This window comes from Prenolepis imparis, unplaced genomic scaffold, assembly GCF_030444845.1.
Source record: "Prenolepis imparis isolate NDT839.2.m4 unplaced genomic scaffold, iyPreImpa1.0 SCAF_11, whole genome shotgun sequence".
NCBI lineage: Eukaryota > Metazoa > Arthropoda > Insecta > Hymenoptera > Formicidae > Prenolepis > Prenolepis imparis.
The window spans coordinates 9435979-9462404 of record NW_028141169.1 but is presented as its reverse complement, the minus strand read 5'-3'; the positions used below and the strand labels follow the sequence as shown (position 1 = coordinate 9462404).

The 26426-nt window shown below is 35.2% G+C and overlaps 3 protein-coding genes across 8 annotated transcripts; 2 read left to right on the top strand and 1 right to left on the bottom strand.

The window, feature by feature from the left end:
- The first annotated feature begins 14 nt into the window (after positions 1–14).
- LOC145942764 (uncharacterized) lies at positions 15–9367 on the top strand. 6 transcript variants are annotated; one of them, XM_083049778.1, is made up of 4 exons: positions 15–254; positions 6281–6459; positions 6780–7059; positions 7880–9367. In XM_083049778.1, exons 2-4 carry the CDS (start codon positions 6290–6292, stop codon positions 8123–8125), a joined length of 696 nt encoding a protein of 231 aa, XP_082905904.1. In that variant the 5' UTR covers positions 15–254; positions 6281–6289; the 3' UTR covers positions 8126–9367. The 6 variants fall into 6 exon arrangements, with proteins under 6 accessions (XP_082905904.1, XP_082905899.1, XP_082905903.1 ...); XM_083049773.1 differs by lacking the exon at positions 15–254 and adding an exon at positions 2516–2735; XM_083049777.1 differs by lacking the exon at positions 15–254 and adding an exon at positions 2518–2710.
- Positions 9368–10268: 901 nt separating this feature from the next.
- LOC145943026 (uncharacterized) lies at positions 10269–11475 on the top strand. The gene is made up of 3 exons (XM_083050217.1): positions 10269–10793; positions 10899–11095; positions 11209–11475. The coding sequence occupies exons 1-3, from the start codon at positions 10788–10790 to the stop codon at positions 11435–11437; spliced, it is 432 nt and encodes a 143-aa protein (XP_082906343.1). The 5' UTR covers positions 10269–10787; the 3' UTR covers positions 11438–11475.
- Positions 11476–11838: 363 nt separating this feature from the next.
- Positions 11839–26333, bottom strand: LOC145942646 (popeye domain-containing protein 1-B-like). The gene is made up of 7 exons (XM_083049572.1): positions 25502–26333; positions 23695–24016; positions 16955–17302; positions 16363–16760; positions 15594–16015; positions 15014–15279; positions 11839–14067 (listed from the first exon to the last, which is right to left on the bottom strand). Exons 3-7 carry the CDS (start codon positions 17294–17296, stop codon positions 14044–14046), a joined length of 1452 nt encoding a protein of 483 aa, XP_082905698.1. The 5' UTR covers positions 17297–17302; positions 23695–24016; positions 25502–26333; the 3' UTR covers positions 11839–14043.
- Positions 26334–26426: the final 93 nt, after the last annotated feature.

Genomic DNA, 26426 nt, shown 5'->3' with positions numbered 1-26426 from the left:
ACGACGGTATACTCTTGCTGACAGTTCTCCACGGTCACCAAACGTGCAACGGTTCCACCGATCGACCAGGTGACCACCATCGGTCGTCGAAGAAGTCGACTAATATCGTCACAGTTTCTGCGCGACGGGCGACACGTGGACACAGTGCGATCCGTCTCCTTCTTCGGATTCCTCACGCAGAATGCGTTCTCCATAAATTAACTTCTTAACTACGCCATTACTCGCCGCGCAAGAAACGTCGACACGCTTCGATCGTCAGTATTTTCGGTGTAAAATGCAATACCATATATCTCTCTTCGTGCATAATCATTAAAAGTGCGTCAAATAATTTCGGACAAGTTTGCAAACTTACATCTTTTATGATTTGTCACTTTGGAAGAGATAAATTTCTATTGGAAAAAATAATCGAATCTCTCTATTATCATATATTCACTGATTTTCTGATTAGTGTAGCGCATAGTAATAAAAAAAACGATCAATATTCTGGAATAAAGATTTCAAGATTCTCGTAATCTAGGAACCCCGAGAGTTGAAAGAAAAGCGAAGAGATGAGAGAGAGATGCGAAGCGAAGTCGAACACAGCGTGATTTACGTCGACATGTAAAAACGACCGGCGAAACGTATTCGAAATAATGTCGCGGAATGTCCATATATTTCAGGGGAACGTTAAACGTTTACGCGGCCGACGTTTAACGCGCATTGACCGCACGGTTCGTCTCTTCAGCGTTGTCAACGCTGGCTCGCGCCGGTAGGTCGTTATCGCTTCTCTTCTCCTGTCACGAAAAACACGCGCGATATCTTTACAGCGGTGCTTCTGTTCGCGCCAGGATTGCATCGTAATTGTAACATTTGAAAATTACGTCTATGAACCTCGTGTGTGACATTTAATTTGAATTCTCAATTATACAGAATCTGGATACTTTGAAATTAATATTTCAATCCTACATTTTATTATCTTTCTTCTCTCTTTTAGCCTCTTTACAAAAATTCTACCTATTTTTCTCCTCTTCTTCCTATTTCGACATAGAATCATTCAATATGAATATATGTCGCTACCAAACTGAGAAAATTGGCAAAGATTGATCGCAAGAGAAAGCGGCGGAAAAGAGCGTTAGAGAGCAGATTAGTGGTTAATCGAAGGGCAATCTACCGATGAGGAGTGGTCCATAGGAGAGAGAGGATAGAAGACGAAAAGGCTGATGGACCAGATCGGAGAACGCGAATTGTATTTCAATGGGTCCAGCGCGTACGTAAAAGCGTTTCGTGGATTCCACGAGGGTAAAAACCCTCGACGGTCGTCGGCGAAAAGGGCCTCAAAGGCTGTCGGTGTTTTCGCGATAGTGAGCGAGCTCCGTGGAATGCCGAGATCATCGTGTCGACTTTTCGGTTCTCGAATGCAAAGGAAAATAGTTTGAGAGAAGCACCGATCTACGATTGTCTAGGATTAATGACATTCGGAGTTTACGAATTCTTAATTACGAATTATCGATGAATTAATTACGAATTATCGAATTTCAAAATTATCGAAGTGCGAAAAAGATAAATTATTGTTTTCTCGAACGAAATGTTTATCAGTATAAAAAACGACTTATTAATCGTATGCGAGATGATGGATTATATTGCAAATTCAACTTCTTAATTAATTGCCAGAAAAAGATTTTATTAAGATTTTATAAGATCTTTAATTCTTCTGATGTCATTTTTCTTATACAAGTATATCTAATACATTATCGAAAATTCTCTCTATTTCCTTTTATTTAAATAGTCTGAATAATTATGCATTTAAAATAATCGCTTGCAGAGATATTTCTATATAAAATAAAAAATATTCTAAGTATTTTAAAAAACAAAATTTATAATATTTTTATGTATAGTTTATTATACAACGATGTAAATGCAAAGAGATGTAAATGCAAGATATAACAAATCAATTTATTTCACAGATAGCAAAAATAATTAATTAAATAAATTATTTTTAAATTACCAATCATTCAGCTATACTCCATTATCATTCCGGGCTTTCTCTTCCTTTCTCATTCTCTTCATCCTTTGTTGTTTTTAACATTCACTCGTGAAAATATGCGCGCGAAGTAATCAAGAATATAAAATACGACGATCACGCGAAATTTTGCTCTCGACGTTAATCGCACGCGAGTTTATATTGTACTTTATTACATTTCGACTACCTAGAGAACAACGCAAAAATGCATTATGAAACTACGTCCACTCAATATCATCATTATTCGACAATTACGTGATCAAATTCACGCATCATTCGTTATAATGATATCTCTGTTGTCAACAGATACAATCGCTTTTAGGATAATTTTAATATCAAACTGATAATAAATAATTGCGATTGTATTTCGAGAGATAATAATTAATAATACGATATACAAGGCACACACACATACACACACACACACATCACGCCGCTACCTTCTACCTCGTCATGTAAGTGACAACAAGGTCATGGTATATATATTATGATAACGCTACTATAAACGGTTGTGCGCACACAGTTAGTTGTCATTACGAAAATATTTAATCCAGTATGAAGTACATTCACACGGCATATTTTATTCCCTGAATTTTTCAAAATTAATTGTGCAGTATCAGTGGAGGAGTACCAGTGCCAGTGCGACATCAGTGCGGTATCAATGCGATATTGATGCAGTATCATTGGCCATAGCAGTGCAGTCGTCATGCGGTTTGTCACTCACATGTCTTTAAATGTAATCAAAAATTCATGGTCCTTCATAGATTTCATGAAAAAATAATAATTAAAAAATTTTCTTTTCTTTTCTTCAAAAAAGCAAAAGTTTACTCAGATGAGTATATATTTATATGTATATTTTCTATTTTTCTATAGTTTTTCACTTTTAATTAAATACCTTTATACAATATATTATAAATATGTACGCGAGGTTCTTTTTCCAATTAATACGATGAAAGCATTATTTTTACCTGATTTCTGCAGTTATCTTAATTTTTCAAATCAATCTAATAAGTTTCCATTTCATTTTAAGATTGCTCTGACTTAGTGCGCGCGTAAGTTTATTTATCCTAAAATTTATATACTCTTTTAAGAACGGTGAAGCACATGGTCCGACGACGGACCTCAGGATTTGACGTTCGAAGAGCGCGTAGATAAGGCACTTAGATTTAGGTGACACGCGTTACGAAAATACACGATGAAGGACTGGCCGGGACGAGAAGACAAAATTAGAAGCGGAGAAAGAGAGAAGCGCGACGTCCGACCGTTTGTTTTACTGCTTCGCCTGTTTCCACGACATCGAGCGCAATTTTTCTTTCTTGGCGCATCCTCCTCCTTTTTCTCGTTCCCGATCTCCAGCTTCTTCTCCAGCCTCGCCCGATCGAGACTCCTTTATTCCGGAGAGAGCTCGTATCCTGACGTCGTATGCCGACCCCGGTAGCGGAAAATTAATGCCCGCCTTGACGTAATTGCTCGTGATACTGTAATAATATTCTCGAATCTTAAGATTTATATTCGCGAAACATAGGTATAAACTATAAATAGTACACACAGCAAATCGTAAAGAAAATTTTTCTTTTTATTTATTTCTTATTCTTAAATAAGTCATTTTTTGTAATAACATTAAAAGTTAGAGTATACTTCAAGAAAATTTCTTCATTTGTAATTGTTTAACTATTGTGAAGGCTTAAAGTAGTAGACTCTGTTCTATGAATTGTTTTATGTTTTATAACTCGTTTTTATCATCAAACTTCTTAAAGGAAATATCATTAACACCATTGGCGCCATGTCATATTTAAACGCCCTTATAAGGGACAGACAAAGATATTATTGGCGTTCCATTTACGGCACGTCCGCAAATTCGTCAACAGGCACTCCGTTTAAAAATAAGACATAAGAACTCACCATCCCTCTGTCGAGGACTGAAAACGCACTGGCTTATTGGCGTTTCTGCTCATTAGGATAACCCAGGGGGTTCTCCGACGCGATAACTCATTCAGCTCTGAGAAAAAGTAAATAGAGCGAGAAACGGAGAAGCGCACACGCCGTTTGGGAATTCTGCGAGCAACCGAGATTATCGAGGAAACGTTTTATTTTTGCTTGTTAATTTCACGTCTCGCTGCCGTTGCTCGTTTATCTCGCGCCCTTTTCATAATCTACATATCCCTTTTGGTCTTGACTCACTCAAATTCAAGCAAGATACTTATACCTCTCGTATTCCAAAATAATCTTTTCTAAAGAAAGAAAATAATCTTTTCTTGGCGCGTTCAAAATCTGTTCAAGTTCATGTAGGTTTTTCTTGAAAATTTCTTGAATATATTCGCCGCATAATATCATCATCAAGAATAATTAATCATTTTGCAATATTTATAATATAAACTTTGCAAAAAATTTATTTTATACTCATTAGTTGTATTATACAATTACTTATCTGTAGCTTCAATTTAATATGTAATAAAAACTTTTTTTATTGAAATTAGAACTACTAGGAGTAATCTGTTTTTAACGAAAAGCATTGAAGCTACAGAAATTTTTCTTAGATAAAATGTTTTGACAAGTATAAGAATGTATGTGACATATATATATATATATATAAAAGAATCGGAAATATCATTATCAATACTGCATAATCAATTAAATAATATATTATAATAAAAAAATCTGTAATCAAATTTTTTAATATAATCAAGGAAATCATTATAAGATCGAAAAATTTGATATGATTGCGATAAAGTAAAATTTATAGAATTTTGGCAGAATTTTGATTTTAATTTTATATTAAATATATAAATATATTTTAGAATGGTCTCTCTATCTTTTGAGATATCTTTGCAACATTTAAAGAGCCCTATTACTACTGACAATCGATTACATTTACAACTAGGTTTACTTCCATGCCACAAATCGATATAAGAGAACCAGTATCGACATATGATTGCTCAGACTCTTGCATATATAAATAGTAAACGCTTATTAATGTTCTGTTGTGAAAAAAATAATATCTGTTAGATTATGAAAAATAGATATTTCTCAGAATTAAAAATAAAACAAATGCTAACATTTTATCATCACAATACATTATATAAAGATTACTATCGTTCACGTAAAAGCTGTCTACAACATAGAGATCTGCGAACTTTGTTAGATATGGTATTCTCTTAAATATTGCCACTTATTATATTTTCTTTTCTTTAGGATTAGTAGTGATTAATTTTATTTAATTACATGAATTTTTTAAAAGAGCTAAAAATATGTATTAATCTTTTATTTTTTAATTAATAGAATTATCAATAGTTATGCTGAAGAAAATATATTCTTCTAAAGCAGAAAATTTATTAATAGAATAGAAAAATCAATACTGCAAAATGTTTACAAATAATTTCCCTCTTCAAGTTTAAGAGTTAAGAATACAGATATTATTAATAGAGTTGGCAATGGAAAATTAAAAAGGCAAATATCTTATTGATTAATAAAATGGTTTAGCTCTTATTTCTCATCTCTTCATCTTGACATGAGGCCACTTCTGAGGAAGCTGTCGGTAGAACAGAAAAATCAATAGCCTGCAACGTTGCCGCGTTGAACATGTCAAAGGTTGAGTGTCGGAGTTTTCACGAGAAAGCGATTTTTGTCGTGGAGGGTGAGAAAAACATAAAGGAGAAATTCAAGGAAGTCTGATCACACGTGGGTCATGACTACGTCGCACATCGCGAGTACGTAGCTCGAGTGTTGTAGGTTCTTTGCAGTTCATTCTGTGTGATCAATGTTGCGTGAGACGAGTGTTGTCTGAAAGACGTATTGTTAATGTCATGCATATTCTTCGGGCAATGTGTGTTTTTCGTGTAAATTTTCTTATATTTATGTCGACCTCGTCGAACAAATTGGTTGATGGATAAGTAATTAAATTATTACATCCAATCAAGATGTTTGAATAAATTTTAAAATCTAAGAAGCAGAAAAGACAATCTAAAAATGATCTTAAAAAATGTTAAAATTTAAGCTAAATCGAAGCTTATGGGGTTCAAGGAGAATAAAAATTTAAAAATACAGAATATAATAACATCCAAGAATCTTAAAAACACTTGAAGAATTTTATTTTTAAATAAGCGAATACTCTCAAGAATCTGCAGGTTTATCTAAAAACACTGACACTTTCTTATATTATCGATTTCTTCGATATGTTAAATGTCTGAGATTTCAAGTCAAGTTACATATTGTAGTTATTTATAGATTGACCTGTATGATATTTGATAATACTTTTGATTGAAACCACTTTCTGATTTTCAGGATATCAGCATGAGTCTCTGCCCACGGAGACGCTTTCGCATCACTCCTATGCGAGCTCTAGCAGCGTTCTTTTTGATGGTCGTACTCTTCTGGTATAGCCTCAGCCGGCAAGAAATTCCTCAGCAACCGTGTAGTGTGCCTGAAGAATTTACCGAGAAATTACATGATCTCGCTTACAGGTCCATATTTATTCAGAGAGAAGACCTGAAAAAATTAAATCACAAAGAATACACAAAATATGTCTAGGAAACTCACGCTCAATTAGTTTCGTATTAAATTTACATTAAAATAACTATCTTTCTAATCTCGCCGCAATATGTAAAGCTTACATACAACTATTATAATATATAATATATAATATCAAACATTAAAATATTAAAATTAAAAATCTTAGAAAAAAAAATTAAAAATCTTAGAAAAGAAAATCTTAATTTTAAAATATTAGAATGAAAAATCTTGTTTGAACATATGCAAATATGGCTTTTCATAATTTTTCCAGAGCTCATTTGGTTCTCACCAAGTTGGGCATCGTTCACTTTCTCTGCCTGGGCGGCCTTTGGGGTCAAGTTCGTATAGGCCGTGCACTGCCATGGGCTCGCAAAGTGGAATTATGCTTGGTGGACACTCTCCGCGACGATGCCTTGATCACGAAGGCCTTTCGAGAGGTCGGTCTGAGTGCAACCTATCTTCATGCGGCGGGAATTTATAGGATACAGGAGCACGAGGTCGGCGAAGATGCACCCAAAGTAGAAGTGGTGGTTTTCGAGGAAGACGCAGTGGTAAGAAACGTTTTTTTCGCATAAAAAAGTATTATATTCGAAATAAATTTTATATTAAGAAAAAGTTTTTAAATTGAAATTTAAATATAAAGGACACGATATTTTAAAAAGGGATGCAAAGATACATTCTTAGATAAAATTAAAGATTAAACTCGAAGATGCGCACTATTTGTTTCGTTAATATTCGCTTCACATTTAGATCTATTTTATTATCACTTTATTGTTCTGTTATTGTCACTTTATTGTTTTGTTATTCTCACTTTATTATTTGGTTAATATCCGTCTCATATTTAGATTCATTTTATTGTCACTTTAATCGCCGGCTGTAACTTCAACTTCTTTCTTGCTTTCATGTCGAGAGCAGTATTTGTATTCAGTAAGTTACGCTTTATGTATCTGGCACGCGAATGTCAGTTCGACGCTTTGTGTGCTATTGCTTTTATATTTCTATGGAAGATCTAAGAAAACTGAAATATCCATGATTTTTATGTACTCTGCAGCGTATTCATACATAGGATAAAGATAACTCCTTTGGCAGCGCGTTTGTCTATAAACCGGTAATAAACCGGCGTTTTATTGCTCCTTATTTGTAAGAATTACGACCCAGACATTATTGCCAAACTTACAAAAAATCATCTTAATTTTGGATTTATGAAGCGTACAATATCTAATCTCATTGAAATCTCTTTTAAGATTTTTTATTTAAAAAATATTTTAAAGATTATCCCCAAAAAAAGAAAGAAAGAGATATCTATTATAGAACGCTTCGTTACACTAACACTTTCGGAAAGTTTGGTCACTTGACACTTATATGACGCAGACACAAATGGTGAGGAGGGTCGGCTGGACCAGAAGGGTCTTGCCTCCGGATTGCGAGTTCTCTCCAAGTCTACAGTGTTTTCCACCGCAATTAGTAATACCGCCCTTACCGGCGAAACAATTTGGTGGTCGACTGATGCCCGTGCCCCGAGAAGGCATAGAATTACAAAAATATCATTATCCCAACGACTGGTGGTTGGAGATCAAGCCCACTGATTGTACCGAGCCTCAAGAGACGAATGTGTAATATACAATCCTTGTGAAATTAATCCTAGTGCAATTAGAACACTATCTTTGTAAAATCATAACATTTCCTATGATTTCCTATGATCAGCCCGGATAGGATCTGTAAGTATTATACTTCAGTTGGTTTAAACGTAATTTAAAATCGAAATAGTATTAAATTATTGAGAGAAAAGAGGTTGGCAAATTTTATTATAGTCTAGATATTTTCTAGAAATAGACACGACGAGTAGAAGAGGTGTATGTGATAAGAATGATAGGGGTATGAATATTTCCTAATTATTTATAGATTTAATTTAAATTTAGAAAAGGGAAAGAGTGAGTTTGATCTGCGAATTCAATGTGGCGATGCGATTACTGCTTATAGAAAGTATTCAAGTGTCGTTAAATGAAATCTACTGGTAGCATTATTGATAATGACTGACTGCTATAACCATCGTAGCGATTATATTATTAGAATTATAAGCAGTGTCAAAATATTCCGGATGTTTTTCTATCATTGCCATTTTCACCATTTCCCTTTTTATATCTTGTATTTTGTCATCTTTTTTTATATATATTTTTTATCTATAACTAAATAAGAATTTTTATAAGCTGAAAATCTACATTTACAGCAGATATTTAACTAAGCTGACAATTTTTTTACGTATTTTTGCAATTGTTTCGAAAGTCTTTTAATTCTTTAGGCTAAGAATTTTTAAACATCTATTTACTACCAGAAGTGCTGAGAAGATTATAAGAAATACATATGAATTATAATATTCGTACACATTCTTTGAAGCGTAAAGTACTACATTTAATCGTGAAATTATAGTGAAAGTAGACGCTGTACGATAAGAAGAAAGCGAACTTAGTTAAAATATACTGTTAACTTTAATGTAATGTGTGATTATATATATACTTATTTACATGTTTCTATATAATGCTTTTTGCTTTTTATGCAAAAGCGACAATGTGTCTTCTAAAAATGATGTATTTTTTAAGCGATTAATTATAGATAACTGATTATTCTGAGTAAGCAATCTTGTCACAATTTATTATAAGCTTTAATTGATTTAATTAAATCATAATTATTATTTGGCACAAAATAGAGCGAGAACAATAATACGCAGTAATGTAAAATGTATGAGTTATACTTCTACGATATGAACTGAGCATACGAATCTATGCTAATTACTTAATGTTCCAAGAGAGAGAGAATCTTCCAAGAGTTGAATAAAAATCTGTACAAGATGTGTCCTTGATTTTAATTTATAGTGATTGTATATATATACGGCGCGAAATATATATTCTCTTCTATAATTAGAAAAAGAAAGTCAAGAACGCGAACACAGGATCTCAATTATGACTGTATTGATGAAATGGACGGCGGAGCAATAACTTTACTCACAACAATGAACACTCTTTCTAAAGAAATCTTCGAAAGTAAACCCGTATACATGTACCATACATGTTTGAAAGTATCTCGAAAGTATTTTTATAGATGTCCTCATTCACTTTTCTCTTGCTGGCTTCACGGCTCATCAGCTGCAACTATTTCTCGACGTAAACATCTCTTTTACGCTGTCACTTTCTTAAGAGAGTGTGTGACGTTTATTTTAACAAAATAATATATTCTATAAATATATAGGAATATATTTTAATTTTAATTTATACACGTTATTGACGAAAAATATCTCTCTCAATATAGAAAAGCACTTTACAATATATATTAGATTTATAAAAACTTTTAAAAATTTTTGTAAAAATATTTAGTTGGTAGCTACTTTGCAAAAAAATTCTTTTATCTAACATTCTTATACCAGTTCGATCATCTACGCGCGTATCTGCAAAATTACAAACAATATTAATATTCTATAAGTCGAGAAAATAACTAGTACAACATAATTCACATACATATATGCAATTTGTGCATGACATTGCTTGAATATAATCTTTCATATTTTTAATTATTATGTATTTCGATAATATCATTGATTTCTCTCTCATTGATTTAAATTGTATGCCGTTTGATATATATAATTTGATTTGTCAAATAATTTATTTTATCCATTTCTTTATTTGAGAAAAAAGCACATTTTAAAAATATATATTTTAAATATATATTTTGCTTAACAATCTGCTTTATTGAAAAAAATTGTAATAAATGTGATCTCAGTGTTAGGACGACATGTGTAAACTACATATTATACATGTATTGTCTTAGCGATATAGAAGAAATGGAAGGGAATATATAAAAGAAAGTCGCTCGTTCGAAGACTTGAGTTATCGATTTCATTTCGGTCCATTCAAGTTTTATCCGGCCACGCGAACATTTCTCTTCATCCAAAATCTCAGTGATGTACGAGGATTTATGCGTCCTGAATTTTATTTCGGGAAAGAACACAAATTGACACAATATTAATAACAATCTAAAATCGATGAAACTTGTCGTTAGTGATATCTGTGCATTTTTTAAATGTGATATAAAACTTTTGTTTGTAAAGTAAATTAACAAATATCTGTTGGTATAAAAAAAGAGATGATAAAAAGAATCTAGAAATGTCATTCTGTACATGTGTACAAATCAATTATGTATTCATTTAATTACTAATTTAATTAAGACGGATTAAGTGCGTTGGAGAGAGATTTGTATTAATTAAAGGAATATTCTACATTACACGAAAATGCAGGTAAGTTAATTAATTAATACTAAAAAGATTATAATTAATACTGAAAAGAATAAACATTTCCTCGGTTGCGAGAATCGATATTAATTAAATAATAATGATTTCCAGCTATCTGTGATTATTGTGCTTTTTGCCTTAATATTGCAATTAATGGAATTTAGTGAAACATATAAATTTGTAAGACCATATAAATTTTACAATCGCCATTCACGGCGACCACCACGATGGCATCCTCTTCCAAAACACTATCATTCTAAAAAAATAGAACCGCCTAAATATCACCACCATGAACCAGACTATCACAGGTAAAATCAGTAATATTTGTTTAAGAAAATTTTATCTTTACTTAATTTAGTTAATAATTTGATATGTTTTGTTTTGTTAACTGTTCTTTTGACTTACTTTAATTATTACATAGATATGCACCGCATTATGAGGATTCAGATACATTTGAGGATGATAAACCTTATGTCATAGTCATACAATTTCCACAAAAAAAGGAAAAGAAGAAGTATCACTCCCATCAGCGTCAACATGTTGTAGATTCTCCGCGAGATAAGGATTATATTGATGACGATGACGACGATAAGGAATTAAAAATATATGAGTTCGATGACAAAGGAGTTCAAATAAAAATAAACCATTGATTGTCATATATTACTTGTTTTGTAACAAGTATTACAATTTGATAATTTTAAAAACAAATCCTAACGATAAATTAAAATTTCAGTTTTAATATTTATATCTTTTTATTTGTTTGTTATATTTTATATGATAATCTTTTGGATATTTAAAAGACACTGTTAATTTATGATATATGCTTATTTAAATGGATAATTTATATTGTTCTAAAAATATTCTCTATGTTTTTAAATAAGTATTATGTTTTATATAAATTGCATCTATATGATTTGATATTTTTATATATTTTCTATTTATTAGAATATTAATTTGAAAAATTATATAATTTTTATTTGCAATTACTAAATTATTCTATCATAAATGATAATAATAGCGAGAAAAACCGAAAGTCAGAATCAGGATAAATTGACTCATTCTTAATATTACACCTCACATTTTTCAATGTAGTTTTTATATATTTCTAACATAATAGTCAACGAACATATTGTAATCGTAAATAATAATAATATACAATGTTGATGTTGATGTGTCGCTGCTGCAGTTTCCTTCTCGCGCAATTTCTTTCGCTTTCGTTTATTCTCTTTTGACGCAACGTCGACAAAGATCACTCAAACAAATCCATCTGTACTTTAGGCTCGTGTCTACGTCGGAAAATAGATCAGTCTTGCAAAGAAGTTTTCTCGGAATCACAAATTAATCCTAAAAAAGATTCGACAAATATATACTGCTATAATTAATCAAATCTAGAGAGATATACTGCAAATTTATATTATTCAAAACTAACAAACTTACAATACCAGTCAGCAAACTCAGTCTTTCCAAAATTTCGATTATTATAAATATATAAAGTTATTATATTTCGATGTGCTATATATATATATATATATGTCCAGTTGTTACAAAAGCAACTACGTAACGATAGAATATTACAATGATATCTCGCCTGATTTGACGAAAGTAACTTCTACTTGAACAACGGCGATCCTTTCCGACGTGCGCCTCTTGAAACACACTCTTCACACACTCCTTCGTAACGTTACAATACTCTACAGCCATTTTTTGCATTGTTTAACATTTACACTCGACTCTACACAGCCGTTTTAATTAATTTTATTTCCTTCACGTGTTTTGTTTAATCGTTTGTGCGTCTTTGTTGATCTTCTACAGCCTCGCTCTCACACGCGGCGATTATATAAACATAGAAACATACAAACACACATGTTTTTTTTTCTTCTACGTTATGCACAACGCATATTTTTTTCCGTTTAATTTGCGTGAATAATTAAACTTTGTTTTATAATTTGTATCTCGCCATCAACTACTTTTTTTCGAAGCACTTTATTGCAGGCTTTTTTTAACGAAGCACTTATTGTTTTACTCCTGGGTTATTCGGCATGTTTTTCCATTTCACTTTTCTAGTTCTTTCGTTTACGATTTTTTTTCTGTTTATTTATTTAACGCGTTTTTATATTTGATTAAGGGAGTGCAAATGGATTTTTTTTTCAGTTCGCCGGATAGAATCTGCTGCGTGTTTTCTCGACATATCACATTTATCGTGAATGCATTTTATGCACTAATTTTATACAACGATCCCAATTTGTGCTATTCAGATGTCTTTCGCTATATAATATAATTTTATTTTTATATAAAAGGTATATATATATAATACTGTAAAAGTACATAAAAATTCAATAATTTCAGGGAGCAAACGTTTGTATAAAAAAAAATAAAAGGTTTCACGGAAACCTTTCGAAACAGAAAATCGAAAACAGAAATCGTATAAAATGTCGAAAAAAATATAAAACAAATAAAAAATCTGTGTAAAATAGGAATCTTGTAAATATACAGGATTATTCAAAATTGAAAATCGTATCACACACTTTAACGGAGGACACCTGAATTCACGCAAGCGATTAGGATTGATTATGCGTGTGTGATTACCGCGGCAGCTAATTAACGCACGTGTCTCTTTGTATGTGTATATAATCAGCGTTTCTCTGAAATACTTAATAATTATATCCGTTGTAATCACAGTCGATGTAAAGGTGTGTGTACATAGAGAGGCGATGCTCATCGATACAATAAATTCTATATTTAGTCTTTCGTTTACGATTTTCTTCATCATCGCTTACTCCACCTCTCCACGTTAATTCACGAACAATTCACGTCCCCTTTCGAGTCCCATCTCCGACGAATCGTTCCGATCCTCGGAAGAAACATCGGAATTGTTTCCACCGTCTCATTGCGGTTTCGATTTCACGTGCGTGCGTGTCTATGTAAGGCGTGGCACTTGCAGGATATGAAAATCAAACGGCACACCCCAAAACTGCACCCGCAACAACTTCGTTTTCCCGTGTTTTCTCTTACGATTAACGCGGTACCAAGAAAATTGCCATTGGTATCTGAAAAAGTATATTCGTACCGAGATCGTCGCATTCTCCCTTCCCATTCGAGGAGGTAGGCCATTCGTTGATGTCACGCGGAAGTTTAAAGAGTGAGTTTTGCGGTGTGTTTCAGGGGTGACAACGAGACCACGACGGGGCTAGGCAGAGCGTTGCGGCGACAGTGAAAGCAGAGGCACGCTGGCAGGACCTTCCCCGTTAACTGAGCGTCATACCGGTGTCTCGAAAGTCACCTGTGGAGAACATCATTATTTTATAAATTCATGCGAAATTGCATAAAAGAGATCGATTTGACGACGTGGAATTATTTATTCGACAACGCAGACAATATCGCGTTGACAGATCAGCGAGTCAAATGCAGTAAAATGGCAATTTTTATTTAAAAATACTAGAAGATATTTTTATTTTGTTATATATGCAATGTATTATTGGAAGCGCACGATATTTAGATATTTATTTATTAAGCTGCTGAAATGGATCAATTATTATTTCTAAATCGGTCAAAGCCTTGATAAACGCAAACATATGGAGAAACACTCATAACAATAAACATATAAGACAATATAATTAGTGTTAGGATTGGAAACTATAATTACAGTGCATTTAAGCACACTAGAGAATTCATGCACATTTGCTGCGCAAATTTGCTTGAAAGGTAAGTCCACAAATTCCTCTTAATATATCTAGGTGTACGTAGCGTATAAAGTACACTTGGAATGACAATCAGGACTGCTGCAATAGCTTGTAATAGTGCAGTACATGTATAGTTTGATTGTTTAGAGGAGAAGCGTTAATGATGGCACGCGATAAGGATATTGTTCTCTTCCAAACAATATCACATATTATTATACGTGACATTCTCCGTATATATCAAGAGAGAGATTAAAATAAAATAGAAATTATTAACTTTTATTGAGATATATTTTATACTTAGTTTAGAAGCATAAAGTGACGTCTAATTAAAATTAAAAATCTCTAAAAAAAATATCGTTTAATTTTAATGATTATGATAAAATTTTTATGCGTTTGATTAATTTGTTTTAAAAAATTGTGCTTGTCTCTTTTGTTTCGTTTATATCTAAAAATAGTCGCTGCATCTCTTTTGCGTCAAAAGGCAATCAAGCCATTATCTTCATAATGAGGTTAACGTAATGAAGTCAAAGAATGACATCGACCCACCTCTCTAGTCCCTTTTCTCGATCGCTTTCTCTCGAGCTTCGGTGTTTGAGGTAGCAGGGTGTAGTCGCCGCCAGCACCCCCGCTTCGCTGTCGCGCCACGGGAGAGTGAGATAGCGCGGGTGCTCGTGGAGGCGGCGAGAATTGAACACCCTGCGGCAGTAACGAGTAGCCGAGGCTTTGGCTCTGAATGAACGGCGAAGTCGGCGGAAAATGGTTGGCCACCACCGGCTGCCAATATTGATGCGAATGCCGGGCTGGGGAATTCCCTGAAGGGTAGAGGGCAGAAAAATTGCAAGCATCTCTTGATACTTGAACTCTCTTTTCTCTTCGCCTTTAAAAATCTAACATCTAACTTGTGAGAACGTGCCGATTAAACGACCAGTTTTATAAATCGAATTATTGAATATTATGGCGAAGGGTAGATAATACACTAAATTGCATGAAGTAAATGTGAAATGACGTGAATGTATATCGGAACCTTTGCAACGTAAAAGATCAAAATTCAAGGTCTACAATACAAAGGATATGAATAAAGTAACTGTCATCTCTAATATCTCAAGGAAAAGGTTACGACACTCACTGTCATTACGCGGATTGCTGTACCGCCTTTGCGTCGTCCAAGTCGTCGATCGAACCCTTCCAGCGGTTTCCGTGTTAACGGCATCGACGCTGACGCTTCTCGAGACTCCCCTGTAAGGATTCGACGTGGCGTTCTCACTGGCAGTCGCGACACCAGCGAGCTGCTCGTTAAGGGCGTACAACTTGGACGTAATGTCCTTACCGATGAGGGTGTTGATAACGATCTTGAGCAGCGGCCTGTGCCGGAGCACCCTGAGCAACTTCATTCTCGTCCAACAGATATACGTGCTAGGTTCCTCGGCTCGTATTGTCACCTGGAAGACGTCGGCGTCGCTTTCGTGCACGGCTTCCCATTCGGGTGAGTCGACGAATTCGTAAGCTCTGATATAGTGCAAATGTGCCCCGTCGCAAGTTACCTTCAGTCTGGAATCGAGAGCGGGATTTAATATCGAAACTACGCGACGAGCGACTTTTCTACGCTCGACAAAAAAGAAATTGAGTAAAATCGTTTCTCTTCAATATACGATAATGGATTAATGCAGTTAATAAATAGATCAATTAAAGACTATGAAAAGATCTTGTAGGATCCTGTTCTTTTCGATATTAATTTCACTTTATGAAAATCATAGAGATAATATAAAAAAGTATCAGCGTCTCTCTATATTAATACAATTTTAATTAGTCTTCTATTAAGATTAGTCTCCTTTTACAGAAAATTACGTTTTTTATTCGGAAAGAATTAATCTTTAATTAAAAAGAAGGATACTCACTTTCCTCGTAAAAGAATGGACAGCCTTTTATCTGCCGGCGTGATTCCTTCCGTCGCGTACGTCTGATCGGAATCCAGCTTAAGTATTCTCGCCTCTTTCGCTAGCTCTTGGAAGTGTTTTTTGCTGACCTTGTAGGGTTTGAAGAGCTTCAAGTAAAGCTCGGCTAATTCAGGACTGAGAGCAGGGGGCAGGAAACGACAGGCGAGTATCAATGAGTGAATACCATTCAGCAGACCGAGGGCCAAGCACCACAACATAGCGTCCAGGGCACAGATAGTGATTCCGGCCCAGAGAGCCGCCAACATAAAGCCCGCCGTGAGAAATGTGCGAAGAGCTAAGACGGAAGCCTTGAACGAGCGCGGCACCAAAAACGCAGCCGCAAAAAATAAATTCGCTGCCTGAAATTAATATAATTACTACTAAAACTTTTTTAATTCTCTAAAAAGGGAGAAAAAGACATTGATAATCCAATATTGCATCAAAAATTTAAAGGAGATCCAATTTAATCCCGGCTATATTTAATTAAACTTTATTATTAACTTAGTTATTAATATTAAATTTAACTTTAATATCTTCAAAAGCGAATTTTCACCTGGAAGAGCTTGTGCTGAGCGGCCTCCCATTCGTCGCAGTAGCCACCCGGTATCAACACTGTCGCGTTCAGCCTCTCAGTGACGTTGTTGACCTCGGTGCCGTTCCAGACGTCCAGCCACAGTTCCGTGTAGTTGAGGTCGTCCAGCGAGTAGCCGCCCAGACTGGGCAGACCGCTATAGTTGAGGGTATAACCCTCGCTCGAGTAGGTCGCCGCCGATGTCGACGAGGTGGTGAACGGCGTCGTCGTCGAGGACGAGAGGAGGCTGCCGCCGGCCGTCGTGGGTGAATCAGTCGTGTTCGCCATTTTTTGTCGAGGGCGCGTGACACGTGCCATCACCATCGACCTCTGCAATACCAAGAGCGTTGGTCCCCTTTAAATGTTGATTTTTAAAAATGTATATTTGTCAATTCTTATTATATATGTTCTATTTAAATATTTTCATGGTTGTAAAGAGATATACTTTGATGTTATTTTGCAAGAATCTTATAGAAAATTTACAATAATTAAAATTGTTAAAAAATAAAACAATTTATTCCCCTTGATAATAAGAAAATCGAATGCTGTAGATTTTTCGAGAAGATATTTTTAATATATTACTAAGTGTGTATCTCTTCATCGATTAACGAGAATCTAGCCAAAATCTAAAATCTTGATTGCCAAACGAACGTTAGCGACCAATTACTGTCGTATTTTGAGTCAGAGGGATTTTTCTTCGTACGAACAATTTTTCGATATTCACTAACCGTATATCAGATACGCTTGAACTGAATTTCAGAGTGCTGTAGATACTATATATTCTTGCCCTTAATATATCGAAATTACAGTTAATCACTGACTGTCAGATTTACAATGGAAGCCACAAACAACTGTGCGATTAACTTGGAATATTGATTAGGCTGTTCGTGATTTGGGATGCAATATCTGAGCTTTATTATCTTCGAGGTCACGCCGAAGGGCTGCGTGACTTTAGTATTTCGTTTCGCCGCCGCGCCGGCCTAAAGATTTCGCGGGATATTTTCTGACCAAACGGCGAAAACCTGAAAATAGCATGCAGTTAAGGATCGATTACGTCATCGCCCAGAAAAGTCGATCTTATCTGCTTTCAAGCTGAACTGTGCCCCGAAAATGCGCGAATGACTTCCAAACCGCGAAACCGAACAAAACCTCTTGGCACGTGGTGTGCCAGCTTATAGATCTCTCTCTCTCTTCCAAGATCTGCATAACTTTTTTATACGATAAAACAAGATATTAGGTTTTATACAAAACTCATTTCATATAAAGTTTATTTCTTGCTGCCGTTTTGATCCAACAATTTCATGTGATTTCTTATACAAGCTAAAACTACCAAATTGCATTCTAATAAGTTTCTCAGATTGAAAAGAATAATAAATGCATGCAATTCTTGCTCAGAATTAGAAACTAGGTATCTAACGATAACGAAAATACTGATATCTATTTTTATACGAAAAAAAAGAAAAAGAGAAATATATATGTGATAATAAAATCTCTCTTATCAAATTATATAAATTAAAATAATTTTACACATTTCCTTTTTCCGTAAAGAAAAGCAATCTATATCGTTGATTCAGAATCGACTTAATAAAAACGTCGTCGGTTTGCGCAATCTTATAAAAACTAATAAAGAAAATAAAATTACGCAAAGAGGAATTTCGATTATCTCTTATTGCGAAGGACGCTGCTATCGATGCGAGCTGTGCAACCAGCCAGAAATGTCGTTTAAAAGTCTTTTCCGCTGACACAGCACGCGCCAATAAGCGTGAATTCCGCTCTCGGAATGATTCAATATTATTATTCGATTTTCGATATTTCCGTCCGAGGTGGGCCTGTGCCACGCTTTCGCTTAACGGAACTACGTTCCATCGAACGGAAATTCGTTAGGACACCCTTTCCGGCCTGATTCAACTACCGTACAATAGGTGTAAACTGGAACCCAAGATCAGGATACGTAGGAGACATGAATACACGTGGGTAACTATAGATCAGATGATTCTGACAGTTCTTTTTTTACAGTTGAATATTCTTTATATTTAACTACGAAAGAACAGAGAGTGATATATGTATCCAGAATCTGTACCCAAGACTATATTTAATTAGTTATTATTCACTTTATGAATGAGAGTTTCATCTATTTTTGCAACATTTTGTGCCATATCGTAAAAGAGTGCATATAAATATAAGTACTTTTTTTCGTCAGATATTTTTCTCGTTTGAAAAGAGTTATAAATTGATGACCGAGATACTCCGAATAGTCAACGTAGAATATGTATTTAAAATAGCGGTTATATAGGTCGTATTATATTACGAATTCTGGAGCTAATTACATCTAGGGTAAACCATTATACTGTTAAAGCTTGATTTATCTCTGTGATACACAGTCTAGTTTTCCCTAAACGTATTAACTTAATTTCGCGTTCGTGCGATCCCTAAAGAGTTAAGCCTGCTGCCTGCTGCAAGGGCAGCTCGTCCGTTTCGTTATGCAAATTCTAATTCGCGGCTTAGACCGCGCCGCGATACAAGTTTGATCGTATCTTGATATCCTTTAGCTTAAATCTCTCTTGTGACGTGAGCCGTTTCTCGCGAACGGAAACGTGAAGTAGCCAGAGATAATCGGCTTTACTGGCGAGATTTCAACTATAGATTTCATCAGTTGCTGCATCTAGTTGCTATGCCGTGTGAGTTCCAATTATACTAATAATATATTTCATAAATATTTTGAGTAGAATATTTTTATCATTGTATAATCTTTTTCTATTTAAAATTTCAATTTACATTATAAATAATTGTAAAGGTAAAAATGTATATTTATTTTAGAATACTTCACGGATGTAATATTAATTTGTTTAGCTGCGTGTTTTGTACAGTTGCATAAAAAAAATATTACACGGGTATAAATTGATTTTTGCATATAAATCTTGCGATTATTATTGTGGGTTTAAAAAATTGAATTGTCTTTATTCATTTATTTATCGTAGGAGATTCTGAACTATTTCTACTATTCAATGTTACCTCAATTGTATTCCAGTTTGTGTTGATCGATTGATTCACTCGATGACGTTGCAGAGGCAATTCGCACGAAACGAACGAATTGACCGAAGATACCTCTTAACAGGCAGACGAAAAGTTTCAAGGTCATCGTGCCGTTGTATCGACTTGGCTCGTATGCTAATTAAGCACGAAAGCGGAGGAGAGGCTTTCGTGACTTACCGTGCTCACTATCGCCCCAGAAGACTTATTCGCGGGTTCTATGTGGGCTCGGCTGGGTCAGGGTAAATCACGTGACATTATAACAGGGTGTGGTGATTTACGCTAGGCTCTAAAGGCCGCCTTGCAACGTGTGCAGCTTGCACATTTACAACGTGTCGAATTTTTATGTCTCGAACTCATTCTCAGATTTGATTCTGAAAAGAGTTTTCAGAAAAAGTTTCGCAAAGGGTCGATGGTGTAAAGAAAAATGCATGGTAATCTCATAGAGTCACGCGATTCAAACATGTTTATACGTATATTATGCACGATATGTGCTAAGTGTCTTATTTATCTCGACTACTTTAAATAACTGCATATTGCATTTTTCTTTTTCTTTAGATTTAATTTTGGTGTTACAAAATTAATAATTTTGCTTGAAAAAAATAAATCGAAATTGGCGAAAGATCAAGAAATGATAAAGTAGAATAATATACAGTAATATTTCAGAAGATCGAATATCGGATCGTGAAATGTGATCGCGTTTCTATTCAAATCACATTAATTGGCTTCCCTCGATTCGAGCCAACAGATTAGCATCGATAATGTATCGGGAAAAAACGAAGAGACCGATATGCTCTCTTTTATTGCTTATACCGTGAGTCCGTATGTAAATTAGGTCTCCTGAAAATATGAAAATAATCTTGTCGACGGGCAAGATATGGCTTGCGTGACGACAAGCTTCCTTGAGATTTTACTTCCGTTTGCCACTTTGTTCCGACCTCGAAGATGTCGGCTTGCGGTATAGAAAACGTTGATTTTGCTTCCACTAATTGCAGTATATTTTTGGAAGATTGAAAATATGGGGAAAAAATTTCAACATAGATATTTAAATTTCCTATACTATAGCCTATAACCATGCAAAAGATACATTTCTATTTATAATATATACATTATAAAAGAAAATATGCAAACGATCGCTTAAAAACTAATTCTATCATTCTATTATCTGATATAAAGTCAAAAAGATTAAAGGGGGCAATAAAAATGCAAATGAGAAAAATGACTGAAATTCAACAGCGATAACGTTACGTGACCATTCTGAAAATCACCCTGGAATTACCGAGCGAACACATTCTGTCACTCCCGATTCGTTTTACGATGGACTGCGGTGGCTTGTCGGACAGCTTTCGAATTAGATTAAAGCCGCATATTGAGAGTCCGAAGCCAACCCTTTACTCTCCTATCCTCTGAATCTCACTCAAATCGTAACCAACAAGTCATAGAAGACAGAACTGCGACGCTTGATCAGACAATTCAATTTATGCTGATGGAATTACTTATTTCTTATGCTCTGCATGGAAATGGCTCGCTCATTTCCTACCATCATCGGAATTTCCCGTGAGCTATTGTATCCGCGATTTCTCTCCTCACACTGAATATTATTGCATTTATTTTATCTGTGATTTCAGTATATGAAATATTGTATTTGGAAATTTATGGATATGATTTGATAGATAAATAATCTTTGATTTTTTAAGTTTCAAAAGACTGCACTAAGAATTACACTAAAGATTGATCAAAGATTAATTAAAAACAGTCGTTTATTTTTACCGTTTTATTGTTTTAATTGGATTTAAACAACATAAATAAGATATTAAATTGTATTATTCCTCAGACAAATTTTATTAAAAATTAATAATTAAAAAAAAATTGATCCACATAATAGAATTTAGATTTAATAATGAAGAGAATAGTGATAAAAAATTTAAAAAAATAGCAATGTCGGCAAAAAATTAAGCAAATTTTAATTCTTGCAAAAATGCCGTTTGCCATGTCATGAAGATCTTCGCTGGAATATGTTGGACTTGCGTTTGGATTTGCGCCGGAAACACTTGTTGCCCCGTCAAGTTTATCGTGCGCGAGTCTATCGCACGTAAATTGTTTCGTGTGATTTTCTCGAGCTCTGAGTCTAGAATTCGCGATTACATTATAAGCAAACCAGAATCATGTGTGAGATTATTATTTTTGAGTGTGAGATTATTATATTTTTCTCATCTTATGCACATATTAATTGTCAACTGTAAATTTTTTCTCAAGTTCTTCTTAAGTATTATAGATTAATTGTGCATTAACAATGCTTGATGTTCAGCAAATCGCTTTTTATCGGGTACGTAAATCCTTTTGTACTTAAGTGAGTAGTAAAGAGCTTACTCCTCAGACAAGTAGTAAAACCTACAGCTAAGCGTAAAATTCCCGAGACTTGCGAAGCACGATACTGCTTACCATATAAAGTGGCAATCTTAACCCCCAGACGGGAGAGAAGGAACGAACACAGGGTGCAAAGAAATCTTCGAATTTTACGAGATTTCATTCGAAACGATTTGGAATAATGCGTATCAATGATACGAAGAAGAGAGATTTAGTCCCCCAAACTATGAAGGTCGATGACTATGGTGTAAAACACTTTGATGGGGTAGTCTCTTCCCGTAGTAAATAGCCAACAGCTGAAAGCAACTGTCTATAATGTGGGGTTGGCGCGAGCGCCGTGCGAAGGGAGAGAGGGCTATCGACCCTTTCGACGGTGACGGAGGAACCACGCGGTCTACTACGTGCAACCCTCCTTCTTAAAGGCCGCTACACACTGCGACACACGTGTCGGCAAATGGACTATATATGTATAGCCTCCAGTTTCAGCGAAACGTGATCCGAATTCAAATTCTAGCAACGAGACAGATATATTCTTTTTATTTTCTTACTCATATCCAGAATACAAAATTGATACACGTGCAGTTGCAAGCTTAAATATATGAATATTGCGTCATATTGTGAGAGATTCAAAAGCGTATCGCACAGCCTGACCAGTTTTTATAAACGTAAAATATTAAATTATTCAACATTGTACTAGTCATTATGCTAATAATAATTTATAATTAAATCTGATTGCGTGGAGACCAAGTTAAATTACAATTTTATTTTCGATTAGATTATAAATTCATATCCTATATTATTGTATCATGAAAATCAAATTATACTTTTGACATTTTCACAATTAAATCAGTTTGCGCGATTTCAGAATTAAATTTTCTTTTACTAAAATATTACTCATCTTCGTTTACCTTCAACGACTGAAAGATAATGTCCAGTTTCGCAGAATTGCTACGAATTACAAAGTTAGCCGCCCGTTACTTGCAAGTTTCGTCGCCTCTTTGCACGAACGTAAAGCAACAGGTAAATGCTCTAACGTCGCATGTCACAATTAATTCCTTTTTTTTTTTCGCGTCGAGACAACGCGAACGCGACCACGATTAGAGAGATTATCACGTAAGAGATAGAGATCTTAATGGCTAAAAAGTGTTTAATTTCTCTTGTAACGCAACTTTTTATTTTTGCAAAAAGATGTATTTTCTTCCATTATTTGCAACTTACGTCTAATGTTTCATTTGCATGTCGTTTCAGTTGCAATCTCTTCAATCGAATGACTCAATCGTTACCATGCTCCGATTTATTTAATTTAAACGCTAATATCTTCTTACCTTATGGTGGATAAGCGATATGTCTTTTGAAGTGCAGGATGATACACCTCAGTCTACTGTGAGTATGCGACGACAGCAGCGAGCACGAAGACGCTGGGCTTCCTCTGTCCTCGTCGAAACCCGCGATGCGAACGAACATCATTGCACGCGATACCATCGCGATCAGTTACTTTTTGTAATCTCTCGGTAAGCTTGCTACGCAAGGAGAGGATCTCACGTAGATCTCACCACAAATAGAGTCACAATAATTATCGCGAGTCTGCTCTAATTTGCTTTTTAACGAAACATTTCTTCGCTTTCTTCGCGGCCTCGTCGCAGATGCCTGAAACATTACACGGAATTTGCGGGAATCAACGAGAATCCTTCATTGAACTATTAAAAAGATAAACAAGCGTCACAATCTTGTCTCTCTTGGTATTACAAAGTTCGGACGAGTTAACGCTAGTTAGTTGAGTTTTCATGATTAACTCGCGCGAAGTGATTATAAGCGCCCAGCTACTTTGTCATTAATTTGAATTAGAATTTAATTAATAAAACGCGAAGAAGTATCTTTTTTCGAATTAATTTTTAGATTTTTTAATCTTTCACGTAATATCAAAAAGTGAACAAGCGTATAAAAAAAGTTTATTCTCTTTTAAATTTAAATTTTAAACACTCGAATCGCGTTTGAAATAAATCACCATTAAAGAGTCTTATATTTCTCGATTAATTTAAATTAAAGAGTTTTTGACTGAAATTTTTGTTAAAAATTAATTGAGAACTCTCTGCGGATGCATATTTCACAATTAATTTGAATTGGAAACAATTCAAGCTTCTATTAATTTAGAATAATTTCAGAATATAACTTTGTCAAAGAAGTGAAAGAAAATATCATTATTTCATCACAAAGTTATCACTTTTAAATAATTGTCACATTACTCTCATCGTTATTACAAAGCACCTCACTACATACAGACAGCAAGTTGAATAGACATTTCACTCTCAACCATCATTAACAATGTTTGCTTATCAATCGTTTCATTCGTAACCCAATTAAGCTCTACTGATTGCGACATGGCATCAATTCAAACAATCATTGTCGTTCTTCGTAACTTTCGTGAAATTCTTTAAACGCGAATCATCCCCTTCAGCGTTTCGTAAATCAGAACATCATGTATTCTTACATCAACTACAAACCAATTGAACTCAATCTTTATAACTTGTCTATACAGATAATTAAAGGTGATGAAATTAAAAGATTTTTTTCTCTCTTTCACAATATTTAAGAGCCAGCTATCACACACATACACACACATACACGCCTTAAATGCATCACTTTGGATCAATAGCAATCACATATTATTCATTCTCTTTCATTCTCTCTAGAACTCTCCTGAAGCTTTTTGGAAAGATATTCTTGCCACTACATCGAAATCAGAGGAACTTACAGGAATAAGGAGTACAACCGATGATTTACGCTACAATCCCTCGCGAGTCAACAACCGTGCGTCCAAGATGCGTGTTCTCATCATATTATTGATCAATAACATTCACGCATCACACGTTTATCAACTCTCTCGTTCACGATTCTCCATCAACTTCCAACGCAATCACACGCTACGAAAAAAATGAGATTATCGTCAACACTCTCTCCTCTGGTAGCTTCATTGGAAGCTGCTCGACATTCTCTCATCTCTCTCCTCCTTCTCTCCCCTCTCTCTCATACTCACCCTCTCTATCTTACACACACACACACACACACACACACACACACTCTCTCTCTCTCTCTCTCTCTCTCTCTCTCCAGCATCCCTTGTTTTCAACGCACCGGATGTTCCGTCCGCTCGTCAGCAGGGGCACAACGACAGCATCATTAATCTGGAAAACAGATCGTATCCTTCGCTGGAGCACTGTTTACACGGCAAAACTGACGCCATGGTCACTGCTGCCAGAAGCGATGGAAAACGGTCCTCGATGGCGATGTGTCCTTCGTCCTGCCGATGGTGGAGATGGCGATGACGTTCTGCCGCTCTCCGTACGGAATCCTCCTCGTCCACGACGTCATCGAAGGAAGAGCGAGGCATTCAGGACGGCGACACCACTCATACGCTCATCTCCGCGCGGAATCTCCGCACGCCGATGTACGCGCGGAGTACGCCAGGCTTGCTCTCTTGTTGGTCACCCGAAACGGAGCTTTCCTCACCCCTTCTCTTCGTCGCCCCTTCTTCACTTTGCCCACCTGCCCACCTTCAACCCCCTCACGCTCGCTCGATCGCTCAAGCGCGCGTTCCTCTCGCTCTTAGCCACCCTGATCCGAGGGCGCGAAACTGTGTACTCTCGGGGGGTTGCGCTCCGTGCGATGATGCGCCTCTGGGGTCTCTCGCGACACTAAACCACCCTTGGAACTAGCGCCACGCCCTCCGCGTAGATGGCACCACAATTTGTCAACCCTCTTTTCGAAGCCAAAGAGATTGCTCCTCTGTGAGTCTCATTCGAAAGACCTTCAAATGGTTTTCTTCTATTACCAGCAACAATACTCTTTCTTTCTATCTTTCTTTTTCTTCCTTTTCGCTTCTTACTTTCAAGTTTCTTCTGTTTGCTGTATTCTTCTCTCATTTAGCTCTTTTTATGATGTGTATGTGTGTGTGTGTGTTTGTGTAACATGCATAAAAAAATATAAATTTATCAAAATATTAAAGAAAACATTTCCTGGGAAATTTGACAATTGAATTAAAACAATGCAAACCAAACAA